General features: G+C 35.4%; 1 protein-coding gene across 2 annotated transcripts; it reads left to right on the forward strand.

Annotated features, from left to right (window-relative positions):
- The first annotated feature begins 4,755 nt into the window (after positions 1-4,755).
- Positions 4,756-17,120, forward strand: LOC124987216 (serine protease inhibitor Kazal-type 6-like). 2 transcript variants are annotated; one of them, XM_047556281.1, is made up of 5 exons: positions 4,756-4,813; positions 7,593-7,615; positions 13,364-13,438; positions 15,933-16,048; positions 16,914-17,120. In XM_047556281.1, the coding sequence occupies exons 1-5, from the start codon at positions 4,756-4,758 to the stop codon at positions 16,957-16,959; spliced, it is 318 nt and encodes a 105-aa protein (XP_047412237.1). In that variant the 3' UTR covers positions 16,960-17,120. The 2 variants fall into 2 exon arrangements, 1 of the variants encoding a protein (XP_047412237.1); XR_007109154.1 differs by lacking the exons at positions 4,756-4,813; positions 7,593-7,615 and adding an exon at positions 14,457-14,649 and having other exon boundaries at positions 13,034-13,914; positions 16,914-16,940.
- The last annotated feature ends 281 nt before the right edge of the window (positions 17,121-17,401 follow it).

Consider the following 17,401-nt stretch of genomic DNA (forward strand, 5'->3'; position numbering starts at 1 on the left):
TCTTCTCTGTTCTTTGATTTTCTCAAAGATGGCATTTGGATATAGGAGGAAAACCTAAATCCTTCATGACATTAGTGTGACATTGGTCTCAGTGGGATATTCATTTCCACTTGACTTCTGGTTGTTGATGTTTATCTCTCACAACCTGGGGTACTATATCACAGAAGGTGTGTGTCTCCCTTCTCCTCCTTGTTATCTATCTGATGTATTTTCTGCTGAATTATATAATTCTCTCATCAAGCTTGTAAGTGCAATGTCTCTTAACTCCAAGCCCTATTGTTGGAAATAAAAACCTCTCTGGTGCATCCAGCCCTCTCAGCACTTGTGTATTGTAAGGATCATAGATTTCAACTGCTTTGTTATCTCCATTGGAATATGAGAGACCCCTGTGAATTTTCTGTCAGGTCCAAATACTTCAGTATCTCCCTTGTTATTACCTCTCTGCTTCCCACATGGTAAATCTAATGATGAATCTTTGTCCTCTTCCAAAACCAGGGATTTTGAATCAAGACAGAACAATAAAGTTTAAACTCTGGAACTCCTTTCTCCTTTTCTTCCTAGATGCCTTTCTCTAGTCCAAGGAAAGGTTTACCTTTCATATGCAGACCCATGAAAGATTCTAGAAAAACAATCTTCATTCTGAATAAAAACTGGATTTTTGCAAATTAAAAAAAATCTTGACTTTTAGTATACTGTGTGAGGGTAAAGGACTATAACCAACGTTATGTAGCGACTCTCCTGTTTAGCATTTTTTTTGGATTAAAACAGTCAATGTCCTCTTTGAAAATATGATTGTATCTTAAAACCTATGCAAAATGGTGGAAGCATTCAAGTATTTGTGGGAAACAGAACATATCTGAGACTACATTTCAAAATAATACATTTTACATTATGTTCAGTTTGGGGGAAATGAGAAATTATACAAACAAAACCATGAATAAACACAAATGGATGTATATCCTTGGATTCAAATCTAATCATTCTAAAAGCAATGAAACTGTACCTTTCTAGATGAAGTGATATTGTAGAATCAGTAGAAAAATCATAGTCAAAATTAATGTCTCTTACATATGTATTAAATAAAATGTAGATGATCTCATGTATAGTAGTACCCTGCACAGTCATATTTCTGAGTATATGTTATGTAATACATTGTAAATGGAAAGTAGCTGTATAGGAATTTTGTCTTTACATAAAAGAAAGTAGGCTTAGCTAAATTTTGGAAGTCACTGTACCTTTGTTGTTACTACATTCTTCTATGTCCATAAAAGGGACATAGCTTCTCCTGCCTTCTTCCACACCTCCTTTCCTGTTATTTGTTCTTGGTCTTTGCTCATTTACTTGCTTTTTTGTTTTTCACACGATTCAATATATTGAGATTAACTATTGTTAAATGTTAAGATTCTAGATTAACTATTGCTAAATGTTAAGATTCTTAAAACTTTCCATATTTTTCTATCAAGCTAGGAAATAAAATTCAGACTTGGTTTCTTCTATTTTCGCTATAGCCAAAAGGCTAGAATTATATACAGTCTGTGAAATAATTGCCTGTAACTTCTTTACTACCTTCTATTATCTCAACTTCTAATTTAAGGAGCTAATTAAGTGATTCCCCAGAGAAAGTTTCTTACCTTTAAGTTGTTTAAAATGCACTTTAAAAACTTTCTTATGGGCTCAGAATCCTAACAAAATGATAATTCAGTATTGGATTTTTAAAAATAAATATGTTTTCAATAACATATTCTTTCTCTCAAACCTGTCCAAAGCCAAAATTTAATTTGTCCTTTCATAATCTCACGTTTGGTAGTGGTTTGTAGGGTAAGTACTAAAAAAACAGAATTAAAAAGATTCAGAAAAAGAGGGTAGAATCATTCTATTTAAAACACCTATTTAAAAATCCTTGAAGATTATCAGAAAACAGGAAAGAAAGGAACAGAAGATAAGGAGAGAGTAACATTTAGGTGAACAGTGATTTTCAGAGGTGTATTAGTCAGTTGTTCACTGCTGTGACAAAACACCTGAGGAAAAAAATACTTAGAGAAGAAGAAATTTATTTTGGATCATGATTCAACTTGAGATCACTTGGTCCTATCACTATGGGCCTATGGTGAGGCACAACATCATGGTGAGGAGGATATGTGGACCACATCTGTTCACCTCGTAATGATCAGAAAGGAGAGAGAGAGAAAGTGAGAGAGAATAAGGGGCTGGGGACAGATTATACCTTCCTAGGGCAGAGTTCCAGTGATCTACTTCCTCTAATTAGTCTCTACCTTCTATAGTTTTCAACACCTCCCAAATAACCCATCCAATTATGAGTCCATCAATGAATTAACCCATTGATGAGTTCAAAGCCCTCGTGATCCAATTATCTCCCCAACAAAATCTGTGAATATTGCTGTATTGAGGATCAAGTCTTCAACACAAGAGACTTTGGGAGAGATTCTAGATTCCAACCATAAGAAGTTAAAAGGAAAGTGGAAGAAGCAACAACTGAAAATGAAACTTGGGAAGAGGGGAAAAGGTTCAAACAGAATTAAACAGAAAATGCCACCAGGAATTTATGATGAAACATGTCCAATTACCACTGTGACATGCTTTTCATTATTGGCTGATGCTTTCAAACTGTTTCTACTTTGGGCATGAGATTATCATTAGACTGACCCTATCCAGGGTAGTCACAGGATGGAAAAGGAGATGGAAAAAGAGAGGAGGAAATGTTGGAAATGATAGGATAGGAAGGAGGAGAAGGAAGGTAGAGGCATCACTCAAACCAACGCCATGTAATGTTTCTGTTCAAAAATTGTTTCTTACGCTGTCTCATTTAATGAGAAAATAAAGAGCCTCTCAAGTAGGTAAAATTGTACAGCTGTTGTTTGACATTTTCACAGCTTTCTTGTAAGCATTTGTCACTATTATTTCCAATTACCCCTAGATGTCTCATCCCACAAACATTTGAAAAATTTAGATATTGGTTTTAAAGGTTGTTCATTAGTTTCTTCAAAGCATTTAGTGTCTAACATCTGATCCCAGACTTTCTGAAGGCGGAACTCAGGTTGTGTGTATGTGAGAGAGAGAAAGAGAGATCACCACACCTTTGCTTGAAACCTGTTTTAGAATTTGCTAAAGCATAAGTTTTCTCTCTATCCCTCCGGCCTTTCCTCACTTTTCCACCTGTGGTCCTCTCTCCCTTCTTTCCTCTACCAATTATGTTCATGTGTTTTTGTTTTGTCTGGTTTTGTAGCACTGGCGATCAATCCCAGGGTCTCATGAAGACTAGGCACGTGCTTTCCTACCACTGTGCAACATCCTAGTCCTGCTCAGGTGTTGTATTTATTTATTTATTTTTTAATTTCAGAAAAGCAATGAAAAGGACATTTTTTTTTCTATCACAGTCACACTTCATTTTGATCAAAGCCATAATATACTGCTTTATTAATCAAAACACAATAAAACATTTCCCCATTTTTAAAACATAAAATTCACTCTAAATATGAATGTATTTTGTTTTTTAATGCTGGGGATTGAACTCAGGGCTTCCTGCATCCTAGGCAAAGAGCTTCTCCATTGAGCTACGTCCCCTGTCCTTCATCCTAAATATTTTGATACATCAAATTAAAATTTCTAAAAATAGCTAATTTCCAAAAAACAAAACAAATGTCCCAAGGTAAAGGAACACTATAAACCATGTATTGTTTTCTCAAAGCAAATAAAAGAAAAGCATTATTTAGTGTATAACTTAATGACTTGTATTTCAGTTGGGCACATTTTATGTAATCTTCCTATATTTTAGCTTGTTATGTTGTTACATATGACATTTTAAAAGGCAGTTTATGACTCAAGACAGACTTTCTAGCTATCACTCTAACTATTCCTTCTTTTACTTCTTTGTTCCCCGCAAAGAAAGTACGGTTTTCCACTGTGTGATCCATCGTACAATCAAATTGGCCATTGTGGTTATGAAACTTATCTAACTTTCTAAGAAGGTGAAATTTAAAGACTTTTATCTTAGCTAATTAATTTTTATTTTGTACCATAAATGGAAATATTAAATACTTATTTCAGATATTCAATTCAGCAATTTTGAAATAATATTCAACAAAGTAAAAATAATGCATTCATTTTGACTCTAAAATTGGAAATCACTGGCCTTTGATTGCAATAATGATTTAAAATTAACAAGCTGATTCCTTCCCAGAATATGCTTGTTCTGATGACGTTCTGGTGCCAAGGTCAAATTCCTCTCTCTTTAGGTACAACTTGTATGACTTGGACTCTGAAATCCAAGTCACACCCCAAGGGATTCCATTCCCTATAGTTACTCATCTGGAACCGTAGGTCCTGTCCTGAAAGAGACATATGGAGCAAGTGCAGCTTCACCTGTGAGTCATCGCTTTAATGTAATAAAGCCTTAGAGGGAAAGAACAGGGAGGATGTATCAGTTGTTAGGAAATGTAAACTACTGGTAGAAAAATGACCTCCTCTATTACTAAGATCTAAGGTGCGACTCACATAATTGTTCTAATTGTTTCGATGGATGGGGTGCATGGAGCATTTTTTCATAAATGCCTAAAGTATGTGGGACTGAATATGGCTTTAGAAAGTGATTTTTATAAAAGAAGGTGGAGATCTCAACTCCCTTTATCCTGTCTATATAAATGTCTGAGCCTGTGTTGTAGTGCTTTCTGAGAAGTGTCTTGACAAAGAACCTAAGCTGAACAAAGCAGTCTTGATCTGAGTGAGCCAATTGACACCATGAAAATATCAGGTGTCTTTCTGCTTCTGTCTCTCGCTCTTTTCTGCTTTTTCTCAGGTGAGTTGTTTTCTTAAAATTAAGATCCCATATTTATACTGAATTGAAGATGAAAAGAGTACTTCTCCGCCATGTTTCAAAATTCTAACAATTTTGATATGAAAGACATTAGGATAGATCATCACAGTGATGATGATAGTGATTGTGATGATGAAATGATGATGGTGATAATGGTGAAAAAGAATTTCCATCTATTGAGCATGTACTCTATTCTAGACATGTACTAAGGACTGTTATGTATCATCTCCAATATTGCAGCAAGGAGTTCAGATCCTGTTTTACAAAAAGAAAACTGTGGCACAGAGAAGTGAAGAAAATTGTCAGAGTATTTGCAACAGTAAATAGAATTTGTAATTTGAATCCAGATCTTCTAGACATCACAGTTGATGCTTGCTTCAAAGAACTAGTCTGCAGGATGGATAATTGCTTTAAATATTTGCCTTAATTTTAATCTTGGCTTTCTAAGACGAAGGGAAGCTTTTGTGTTCTTAGTTATTATTACAAAGGGACTCAAAAAATTAAAATAGAAACAAGGGAGAAATAAAAACTTTTCAAGGAAATCCTTGAAAAGAAAAGATGTTACTGAGCTTCAGAATGCAGAAACATTCTTTGTGAATTAAAAAAACTTTTTAAGCAGGGGAATATATCTGCCACCTTAAAGAACAACAGCTGTAAATTTTAAAAACAGAGGGATTTCCAAGACAATCATACTTCAAGATGATTTCTTTTCCTCTAGAGATATAAAATTTTTCTAAGGTAATCAGGACTATCCGAATGACAGGACCATTTGTATCTATTTTTCCTTCCTTCTTAGTCTAATCTACTACGTTTGGGTGGATGAAGTGTTCACTAGGGTGTCTAGACCCAAGGTCTAGTCCCATCTCTCTACAAGTAACTGTCAACTGGAGAAATGTTTCAACTCTATGAGATATTGTTTCTTGTATAAAATGCTAGAAATGGGACTAAACCCTGGGACCTCCCATCAATGATCCTTTGTTTTCATGACAATAGTAGATGAATTTTGGTGTATAAAAGATGTTAAATGGCTTGGACATCTAGAACCAATTTTTCAATGAGACTTAGCTGCTAGAGAAGCCATTGCCCACAGTAGCTGGTCATGTTTACATAAACAAATTACACATAAATATGAAAAGAACCAGATAAAGAATTCCTGTGATGTTATGGATTAAATCTGACTACTAATGTCAAATAACTTTAATGAGTAGTTCAATTAATTGCTGAGATGGGAGAGAAAAAATAGACTTGACTAGGCTTAAAATTTAATTGCAAAGATAGTTCCTGAAATCAGTTAATGTTTCTTATTGCTTCTCTTATAAGATGAACTGATCATAATTGTACATGATTGCCTTATCTACCAATTTATCAAAGCATGAGTACTTCATAAACATACTATTTATGGGAGGACATTGTGCTTAACAGTCAAGTTGTTGAAACAAGAGAGATGTGATTTTTCAGTCTAGGTATTTCCATTTTATGGCTTTGTGACTTTTGAGCCTCATTTTTCTCATATATAAAATGGGGATATGAAAGTATCACCTCTCTTTGGGGAACTAAATAAGAAAAATGCATGAAAGTTGCTTAACAAAGCAGATGGGGCTTAGGAAGTGTTCAACAAATGTTTTTTACTATTGTCATAATTAAATTTATATTTTGCACATGGAGAAATGACTATTAATTATAGTAATTTTTCCCCAGCCATACAAATCACTGGAAGTATTATCAAAATATAGACTCCCAGATCCTATCTGGTTTTACATCATGAAATTTTCAAGGGATTGTCCAAAGAACCAGTGTGCTTAATAACCACCTACTCTGCTAGTTTTGAATTCACGAGTTGGGAAACACTACTGGAAATGATTAGTAATTGCCTTTCAAATTAAAAGTTCTGTTCCCTCTTTATCCTCATCAACAGAGATTGCACTTCAAGCTGTCCTCCCCTAAGGGCTTGGCCAGCATGGAGATGCATTGTGTTCATCCATACTTCCTCCTGAGGTGGTCTTGATGTACACGTGAGAGGTGTTGCTGTACTAGGAGTTCCACAGAAGTGATCAAGTTCAGCAGCCTGTATCAAGATTACACCTAGGAGTTTTATTATTCAGTATTTTAAAATCTGAACTAATTGTTCACAATCTAAAGTCATGCCACATTAGGTCAGAAGGAAGACGAGGAAGAGAAACAAGACTGCATATATGAATTGTTTCCTCTTTCAGGAATTTAGAGAAATGTGAAAGGAGAATGAGGTCTAGAGAAGGGAATGAGTTGGTCCCTACCATTTACTGGCTTAAACTTTCGTTCTGAGTCAACGAACAATGGACTCTCCAACTGCCAGTAACAAAGGCTTTGTGGAGGAACTGCATGGACTGAATTTGGGAATACTAATGTTAGAGGAGACTTTCCAAGTCAGCTTCTCCAAAATGATGCCAAGATGATAAATTCATCCCCACAGCATATTAATGACAGGGTCAGTATTATCACAGAAATCTCCAGATTCTAGACCATTTTCTCCCACCCGATCCTAATCTCCAACAAATATTGACCCTTCATGGCCCATGTTCTTGTAACATAACCTTCCAAGTTTTTTACTGCTCCCTCCCTAAAAGTGAGCAGGTATAAACATTTAAACTACATGCCATGACTTCTTGAGATGATCATGAACAGGAAGAGGTATTGAGGATTTCTTAAGTTTGCAAATCTTACTTCTGCACATTCATAAATTATTGTTTGTATTATAATTTTTGTATTTTATACTTTTTTTCAGGTGTCTTCAGCCAAGGAAGACAGGTCAGTGCTTAGTTTTGTCTATTTTTTTTGACCAGGAAGGTGCTCGGTTGGTATTCTCTAGTCAAAAAGGTTTAACTATGATGTGAAAGAGCAAAACAGTGAGCAGACAGGTCCAATGCAGAAATCAGCTGAAATGATGATTTTTTTTAAACTACCATCTTTCTATGAACACACTATTTTAAGTTTAAAAGATCCTATGTATGCATTCTTACATATTGTCAGAGTAGTTGAATATAAATAAAAAATAGGATGAAATATAAAATTTATGCTCTATCACTGATTTCATTATGCAATCTTGGATGGGCAAGTTGCATAGGTTCTCTGAGCAGCAATTTCCATAATTAAGAAAAGAGATATTATTATCACTTCCTAGAATTAAAATGATTATAATAAATCGCATAAACTCTATGAAAGTATTTGAGAAACTAAAAAAGTTACATGTGGATTACTTATTGATTTGTCATTAGCCTCTGGAGGAGTTAGGACAGAGGTATCATTTCTGTTTTAGAAATAAGAACCAAAAGTAGAGAGAGAGAACTTGTTTAATATTAATGTTCCATATTGAGAATACACAGACTGGCACACTCAGATTTAAACACAATTTGGGTTAAAAATTGGAATGCTCACAATTTGTTTTCATTGTTAGGCTTTTTTCCTTTCAATTCAATTCAACAAGTTTTTCTACCCTTCATCATCTAGTTATTAAAACTGACACAAATAAGTGCTGTCCTCTCTGCCAGTCCTGCTCTGTGCCCACAATGATCTGGGCACTACTTTTTTTTTTTTTTTTTTCTTTCTTTGTTTCTCAATAGTGTGAATTGAACCTGGGACACTCTACTGCTGAGATACATCACCAGTTCTTTTTATTTTGAGACAGAATCTTGCTAAGTTGCCCAGGCTGGACCAAAACTTACGATCCTCCTGCTAAAGTCCCTTGAGTACTGGGATTATAGGCATGTGACACTGTGCCTGAGTGCACTAGTTTTTGTTTAGCCTTGGTATATCCAAGAACTTTTGGCATCAAATTTTTCCAGACACTACTGCCAACTAACTGAAGTTGGCAAAGAAGTTGAAAAATATTTTCCAACCCTGATATATCCATTATATTACACAAGACTTTTGTTGACTCAAATTTATCATCTTGGAAATTAAGATGCATCTTATAATTAGTGATACTTTACTATTAGCTACCTGTGGTAACACATTTATATACGTGTTTGTGTTGCTGTAACTTAAAATTGACTTACTGTATTTAAAGAAGTATAGTAGCAAGTCTATCTTCAATATAAAGGCAAATACAGAAGAAAAGGGCTTAAAACTCAGCTGTGTTTCATATCATATTGGGTAATGAAATATGGTGATAATAAATACAAGGTATATCTAAGAAACATAAAATATAATCCCGGTTTTCTCATTAACATACAAGTCACTTCCCTTCTTTGAACTTTCATTGCTCAGAATTTTAATTATGTTTTCCAATGTTCATGTAAAATCCACTATTTACTGATTTTATTCCTTTGGATAGGCCAAAGTCTTATAGTTTCTTTGCTTCAGGGTCACTTGCGATGTTTTCCAGATGTTTAGATCCTCCTACAAGACATGGAACAATAATTGCAGAGGCAAGGGAGTTTAGCTCTTCATTCTAAATAATCATCCAGGTGACACTCATGCAGAAATAAATCTGAGTTCTTTCTTTAGGTTACAAGTAGAAATCTGTACAGGGAAGCACTGACTTTGTAGCCAGACAATACAGATGAATTCCAACTCAATACTCACTTGCTGTATGATTTGAGTAATGTCTTCTCTCCCTTTGCCTTGGTGCCACAGCGTTAAGATGAAGGTGCAAATTCAATGGTTTCTAAAACCTTTTCCTCCTCTAAATATTTGAATCACTATGAACCTAGCCTAAACTGTCAAGGCTGCTGTCTTTCCTCCACTTAAATATAAAGGACAGGGAAGGTTCCTCCCTTTCAGATCATGGCAGGGCTACCCTTTCTCTTTTGTGTGACTGGAAGGAGACTGGGGCAGGAAGGGAATCTCACATCAGGAGCATGCCCACTCAAGTCAGGTTCAGACAAGACGAAAGGAAGTCCGTCTCTAACACTCAAGTCATTCTTCACATGCCAAGAATTCTCTCCATGATGAATCATCTGATGGGAGATTATAGTTAGCAACCTAAATTATAGACTTTGAACATTTTACATTCTTCCAAAAAGATTGTTCATGGTAAACAGAGAACATGTTCCCAGAGCTTAGAAATTCATGTTCCAATAAAGTTTTCCCTATAAATGTAAATGACTCATATTTGGCAAAGACTTTCATTTGCCAAGTAGGTTCCTTAAGTAACATATTAATAAGGACAGTAAAATAAAACTACTATTTATCATAGCAAGCATTTCATTAAAGAAATTGTGGGACAACATCAAAAAGTTTGAAAGACATTCTCGGAAAGATAGTCCTTTGAACTGAATAATTGTTTTTTTAATTACTGACTACATTGCTTTTAATGTTTTCTATTTCCTACCAGGCTCTGTGTTTGGAAACCATATCCTTAAAGTGTTGTTTAGATGAATAGTCTGGATTGGAACAAACAGAGTAAACATAGTCAAAGGCAATGATTTGTGAATATATTCTGTTACAATATTTCTTGAATAAATGTTTATTCTTGTTTGTTTTTTTAAGATAAATAGTGGTGAATTTTAATACAATTAGTAAAAACAATGCTTCATGATTAGAATCAGTTTAGGGCTCTTGAATGGTGCTAGTTGCCTTGATTTTACTTAAAATTGGTGAGTTTGCAGATAAATTAATATGGTCTGGAGATGTTATTCATTATCTATAACTTAGCTAGAGATAAGAAAACCAACGCCTCAGAAAGAGGACGTGACTGGTCCGTCGGCCAGCAGCAGAGCAACTGGGAAACCAACATCCCAGGAACACTGGAGCCACATGACCCAGGGCTTTAAGCAGCAATAGAAGGTCATGGAAAAGAGCTTTGAGCTCTGTAATTATCTAAACACAATATGAGATCGTGATTATCATCCTCATTTCTTAAGCAATAACATGACAAAAACAATAGTATAAAATAACTTTTCTCCACATAAGAAAGATTTGGAACTAGGAGGTGAAGGAGGCAGAGAGCAGAACCTACTGTATCAATCAGTTCAGAGAAGTAATGCTGAGAGTGGTTAAGGTAGTAAATTTGAAATCAGTCTCATTGAGGCGAAAACATACACAAAAGGAAATTTATAAGAGGCAAGAAATGGCAATGTTTCAGACAGGGTCGGCTGAGGAATCTAAAGAATGATGCTTTCATAAAAAATGGAAAAAATAGAATGCAAAACTAGTTTAGAGGGACAGATACAGAGTTATATTTTGGACACAAATACGTGTAAGATCGAATCAAATTTTGGACTACAGATGTTATATGACAATTCAGAATTAGAGTTTGAGATATTGATGAAATTCAAGGAAAAAAGTCTGGAATTTATCAGTATTATTTTGGAAAATACGTGTTCTTAGAGAAAATCAAGTGTATCAATTATCTTGAAAAATTAACATGATTAATACCAAAGAGGGACAAAAGTATTTTAAAAAAAGAGAAAAAATGTTGGGGAACCAGAGAAATGACATATTACAAAAACCACAGTTTTTTAAAGGCACGAGTAATAAAGACATTTTAGAAGTACATACCCTAGGGAATCATGAACATTTCATAAATAGTAGGGGTAGTCTGAAAGGCATCTTTTTAAGAACAGTTTCAGCAGAGTTGAAGAGGTGGGGGAGCAGTTGGAGGGCATGTCAAGGCAGAGAAGGTTTAGAGGATTAGGAAAACTGGTGGGGTAAAGGATGGAGTCAATTTAGTCACAAAGGTAGTGTTTTTAAGCAAAAGGAAAAGAGATGTCATCCTACACCCAAAGCCTGTGTGTGTGTGTGTGTGTGTGTGTTGCCTATATGTGCGTGCATGTATACTTGTCATGGCAATTTTCACTGTATTTTTTCTTCTTTTTTGTAAATCTAGAAAACTGGATCAAAATATTAATGATCGTAAGTCTTTAGTTGGTTTGGTTGGTGACCACATAAGTTCAATTTTCCAACTAAATCAATGTTTGTTTTTTTTTTTTTTTTTTTAATTGCTATGGATACTGGAAAGGGTCACTCCATTCTGAAATGTTTAAAAGCTACAGTTCTTTGAAGAACCACAAGGGGTCAGGCTGATACTAAATATCATTCCTGCGAGCTAGGCCAGTCTCAAAGCTGTAATACCAGACAATAAATGGAATTTCTTGTTAAATTCAACACTATCTAAAAACACAAAATGCAATAAGTATCATTAAATAGGATGAGCAATAATGGGCTCCAGAATTCTGGAGTGTGATACAATTACATATCTGATGTTTATGATAGAAATCTTCCACATAGTATTTGATATTTTACAAAGTGTTTTTATAGGACTTATCATGACATTATGATAATCCTAAAAGGTATTCTCAGTCCTGTGTTGAATATAGAAACTTAAACTTACAACAATGAAGTATTTCAACAATTAATGAGGGAAGCAACATTCAAACCCAGGTCACTCTAATTCCATCCATTAGGACAACCCTAACATTCCAGAAGCATTAGGGGTGTTTTAATTAGATTCAGGTGGATTTCAAACCTCCTGGGTCTTCTGTCTCATGCATGAAACTTTAAAGGAGAAAGGTAATCCTCCCGTCACCCACAGTCCAGACCTGCTTTGATTTCTACTGAGGAGCCAGTTGTTTGGGTTCTATTTGAAGGACTCCAAAATAAAAATATAAAAGAGGAAGAGAAATTCTGGCAGAGGAAAAGCATGACATTAGGAAATCTTAATCTACTTCTCCCCAGTTTTTGAGAACTGTGTTTTCTTTCTACTCTGATATTCTCTTGTGTCACTCTGCCTCACAGAAGGGCTTCCTGTCTAACTTTGCAGAGGCATTATCTATCATCATCCCCAATCCCTTGGGCCCACAGAAAGGACACTTCTTCTGTCCCCAGCCACCATGCTTAAATTTGCACAGTGAATACAGAGAGCTCTCTAGATGTAAAAGAGGAAGCATTTGGCCAAGGTTACTATTTCTCTCACCCAACTGAAGGACTAAGGACATGAGAGGTTTATTTAAGCCACTTCACTAAAAGTAGACACTGCTAAATCTTGGACCATTAAACCAAAGAGGGCCAGTAGAGAACACCATAGTCTCATGGACAGTCCATTTCGTATGAGCTGTGGATGCCTTTCAGATTCAGTGAGGAAAGACCTCCAGTGAGAAGGTTACTGTGTACTCTTCTAATCCAGAACCACATCAGATCATCCACAATGACTGTCTACAACTCTTACACAACCAACTTTGACTCCTACCACACCCTGGGAACCTGGGAATGAGGCAGGTCCAGTGTTCTTTGGTTTGTTTTTTTTGGCTAAGAAGTTGAGGCGCCAGCATCGAGTGCTTCACGTAGGATGGCACACATAATCAGTAGCAGAACGTACTGTGGCCAGATTCTCAGTTGGCTGCCGGCCACTACAACTTAAAAGAGTGAAATGTATCGGTTCATAGGAATGATGCCGATTGATTTGATTTGATATACTGAAGTTCTTCTCCCTTCTGGTCCTCTTTCTAGGGGACAGGAGAAGGAGATTACAAGTGGGCTTAAGGAGGGAGGCAGGGTCTGGAGACTCTCAAAGTGGATGCTATCCCCAAGTGCCTCTTCCATATTTGCTTTCTAAAGGACAAAAGAGGCTGGATCACAAGATCAGAGGGCCGACTGCCAGGGAAAGTTGCCTTAAGGAGCCGTCTCTTTCAAGTAAGAGACTTTCTTATGTACTTTGCTCACTGTCTTCAGATTCTAGATGGAGCTGCCTGGTGCTCAGCTTCTCCCCTGCCTGTGCTGAACCCGCCATGGTAGTTATCACGCTTGGCACTGTCCTTATCTGAGCTCTTCTCTGCCTCTCTAATTGCAAATGAGACTGTGTGCTTGTTGAGATAGTGTTTACAACAATTCTTTTTTGGATGACCAGCACCCAGCACTGTGTGATGAAATACCAATGATACCACAGCTTGAAGTTCTTTGTGGAATCAAGCATTCAGTGGACATTAGTGACTTAAATAGAAAATGCATCATCTTTCAAGATAAAGGTCCTCTGTGACTTACACTGGTCTCAAGATTGTCCAGCCTTGTTTCCACTTCGAAACCCAAGAGGAAGTTCTCTGTTCTGGAAATAGAATGAGAGGATGGGATTATCCTTCAGGGTGGTGGGGGAAAACAAGGACCGCGAGTTGGTAAGCTCCACACAATCCAGCTTCAAGAGCTTTGAGTACCAAATTTCAACAAAAATGTGCAGTTTGAAGCCTTAGGTACTTTAAAAATGATACATGCTTTTAACCTAATAGCATGACTCTTTTACTTGTAATTTTCCCATGCAAACCTTCAGATCAATGTGTTAGTGTATAGTGGTTTGCTAACATCTTAAATGATTCCTTTTCCCAGTGTTCATGTATTTCCCCAATACCTTATTTTTTAGATAAATGATGTTGTGTATAAGGTATACAGCATGATGTTATGGGATGTATATGGATAGTAAAAAGATGACCATAGTCAACATATTCAACATCCCACATAAGTACTCATGTTTTGTTTGCATTGGTGGTAAGAGCAGCTAAAATATATTCATTTATCATGAATACTCCAAATGGTACAATTGTAGTACTGATAATCCTATGTTATATGTGAGACCTAATGAGCTATTTTAAATGAAACCCACATGTCCTCACTACAAGTGTGATCAGGGCACAGAGTGACAGTTGATCTTCCATTCTCTCAGTGAGGATATATTGGAATCAACCACAGTAAACTGTTGGAAATTCTGGACCAGCAATGAGAAGAAGTATGTTTAAGCATTGGGAAGCTACTTAAATTTGCAGAAGACCAGAATTCCCATCTCTCAACTGATGATTAAATAAAACTCAATTGACCTCTCAAGGTTATTGCTAGGGCCAACTGGAAGTAATCTATATGTAAGTAGCTAAATATTATAAAGCAATTGATAAAAATAAGACCATTATTTTAATGGAACCAGCACAGAGATAAAGTAAGTTTCCTCTATTCACATGTAAATGCCACTTCATTACACATAGCTGTTATCATAAGGCACTCAGTTTAAAGTTATTCCATATTGACAGTGCTCTGGAAAAAATGGCACAAATTTCATTCGCACAACAGACATTCACCAAATGGACATTGCATTGAAAAGAATCTTACTATGCAGACTCCTTTTGAAATATTGCTGTAACTGAACGGATATATTTGTGGCACAGGTGACATCATTCCTTCCCATTATTATGGTTATTAATCAGTCAAAACCAGTCTTAACAAGACCAAGGGCAACCTCAAACTTCTTCTAAACACAGCAACTTAAGCAGTCATTACTAACTAAAGAATTTTTGTAGAAGGCACAAAGATTCAAATTCTATAACCAGACTTTGAAGCAAAATAATATAAATACATTAGACTCTGGTTTTCAAGGGATAATAAGTGGATGCTGCATCCAATGGAAAAACTAAAAGAACATTAGGTGATGTCTGGGGGCCCCTTGCAAGGATCACCCATTTTTTATAGTATGCAGAAAAAGTATTATTAGAGTACCTCAATACAGGTTTTTAAATGTCATTTAATGACCTAAAAACCTATTCTCAGTTGGAGTAATTTAATACTGGAGCATAAAGTCTTAATTATAACATTGGTCATTGTTAATGTACTCCAGAATGCAATAATATAGTGTCTTTCTTATAAGGAGTATTCTGTGTCTTAAAGAAAAAGTCTCAATATAGTAGTTAATGTATTCTACGTAAGCAGATAAAGAAAGTTATTTTCTGTTTCAGGAAGTTCTTATGTCACAACTATACATATATGTTACAAATATGTGTATATATCATATATACATGTACATATCTTATATATGAATATATCGTATATATGTACTTTTATTTATTTATTTATATATGTATGTTGCAAATATATATGTATATATCTATATCTGTGTGTGTATATATATATATATATATATATATATATATATAAAACCACACTGTATACCTGTATATCTCTCTGTATAATGCGTATATATATATATATATTTGTGGCATATGTATGTGTGTGAGCATCTATTTATCTATATATTTACATATTTATGTATTTACATGTGTGTGATTTTAAAAGTTTGCTGTCCAAAGCTTCTATTCTGAGGACAGTCCTTGAGATAGAAGGCACCGATGTAAATGCCACTGTGCTTACTTTGTAGGTTGACTGTGGAGAGTTCCGTGATCCCAAGGTCTTCTGTACTCGGGAATCCAACCCCCACTGTGGCTCCGATGGCCAGACATATGGCAATAAATGTGCCTTCTGTAAGGCAGTGGTGTAAGTGTCATACCCACCAAACCTGTCCTTGCAAGCATAAACTTATAGAACAAGACTTGAGATGCTTTCCTTGGGGTATTTTAGAAAGTTCTACTCATTCCTCACTGTAGAGACTGAAGAAATAAGGCTCAGGCAAATGGATTGAAAACACATTGTCAAAAACAACAACAAACAAATAACAAAACAAATCATTTGAAAATAATTGTAATCACTTTACTGTTCTTATTACTTTTGATTCATTTTAGGTAATTTTAAAAATTATACTCATATACATCAAAATTATTTTGGAACTTCTTATTTTAATTTATTCTGAATTTAAAGCATAAATGCATAATGAACATATTGGTGGATAACATAACTCATTAATACTGAATTTTCTCAGGAAGGTCAGTTGGGTAAAATGAACTTTGACTTAATGGTTGCTTATTAATAAGAGGTCCTGAATGTGCAGTCTGCAAGAAAATGCCAAGTACATGAGTATTTGGTTCACTTTCTTACACCTTCTATCAGGATGCAACTATGACATTAGAGTCTCTTTGCTGTTCTTCCTTCTGTCACTTCTGCCCTTTCCACTTGTATATCTATTTCCTCCCAGAGAATGAACAATTGGTACTGAAAGATCTGAGGCTTATCAAAACTCTGAGATTTGTTTAAGACTTATGCTCCCCCATGTTAGGCCAGATGTCTTCTCTGAATGTATTTAATTAACCTCTGCTGCATAATAGATATGGATATCTACAGAATGAAATGATTGGATGGACTATGATATGACATAGTTATGCCTGCTTCCAACCTTTGTACTGAGTACTTGTGAAATTGCACTGAGGATGTATTTGTCTTCTTTTTTTTTTTTTTTTTTTTTCAGGAAAAGTGATGGGAAGATTATCCTAAAGCATCAAGGAAAATGCTGAATTAGAGCCAGTGTTTTATGCTGGCTTGCCAGCTCTCAAATCTTTCTTTCCTTCTGCTTTACTTTTCTTTGACGAATCCCTTGAATTTGTAAAGACACAACTTCTACTCTGGATCCTCAGGAGTTGACCATGATTCGCTTGTCAATAAAGTAAATTCTGCAGAAGCCTTAACTGTGTCTTTACTTTGAGAGATTGAGAGAGCACACAGATACAACATGGACTTACTGAAGTGGCATAAAAGTATATCAAAGACCCGTTTTTTGAATCTAAATCAACCATTCAGTTACTGTGGAATCATGGGAAAAATTATCTTTTCTTTTATTGTTGGAATCTCTTTGAGAATAGTGAAAGATTTTGAAAAGATTACCATATGTTATTCTTACAGTGTTTAAAAATACAATTTTTAAGAATTAGATCACATAGTGTTGGTTCTTCCTAGTTT

Source organism: Sciurus carolinensis, chromosome 6, assembly GCF_902686445.1.
Source record: "Sciurus carolinensis chromosome 6, mSciCar1.2, whole genome shotgun sequence".
Lineage (NCBI taxonomy): Eukaryota > Metazoa > Chordata > Mammalia > Rodentia > Sciuridae > Sciurus > Sciurus carolinensis.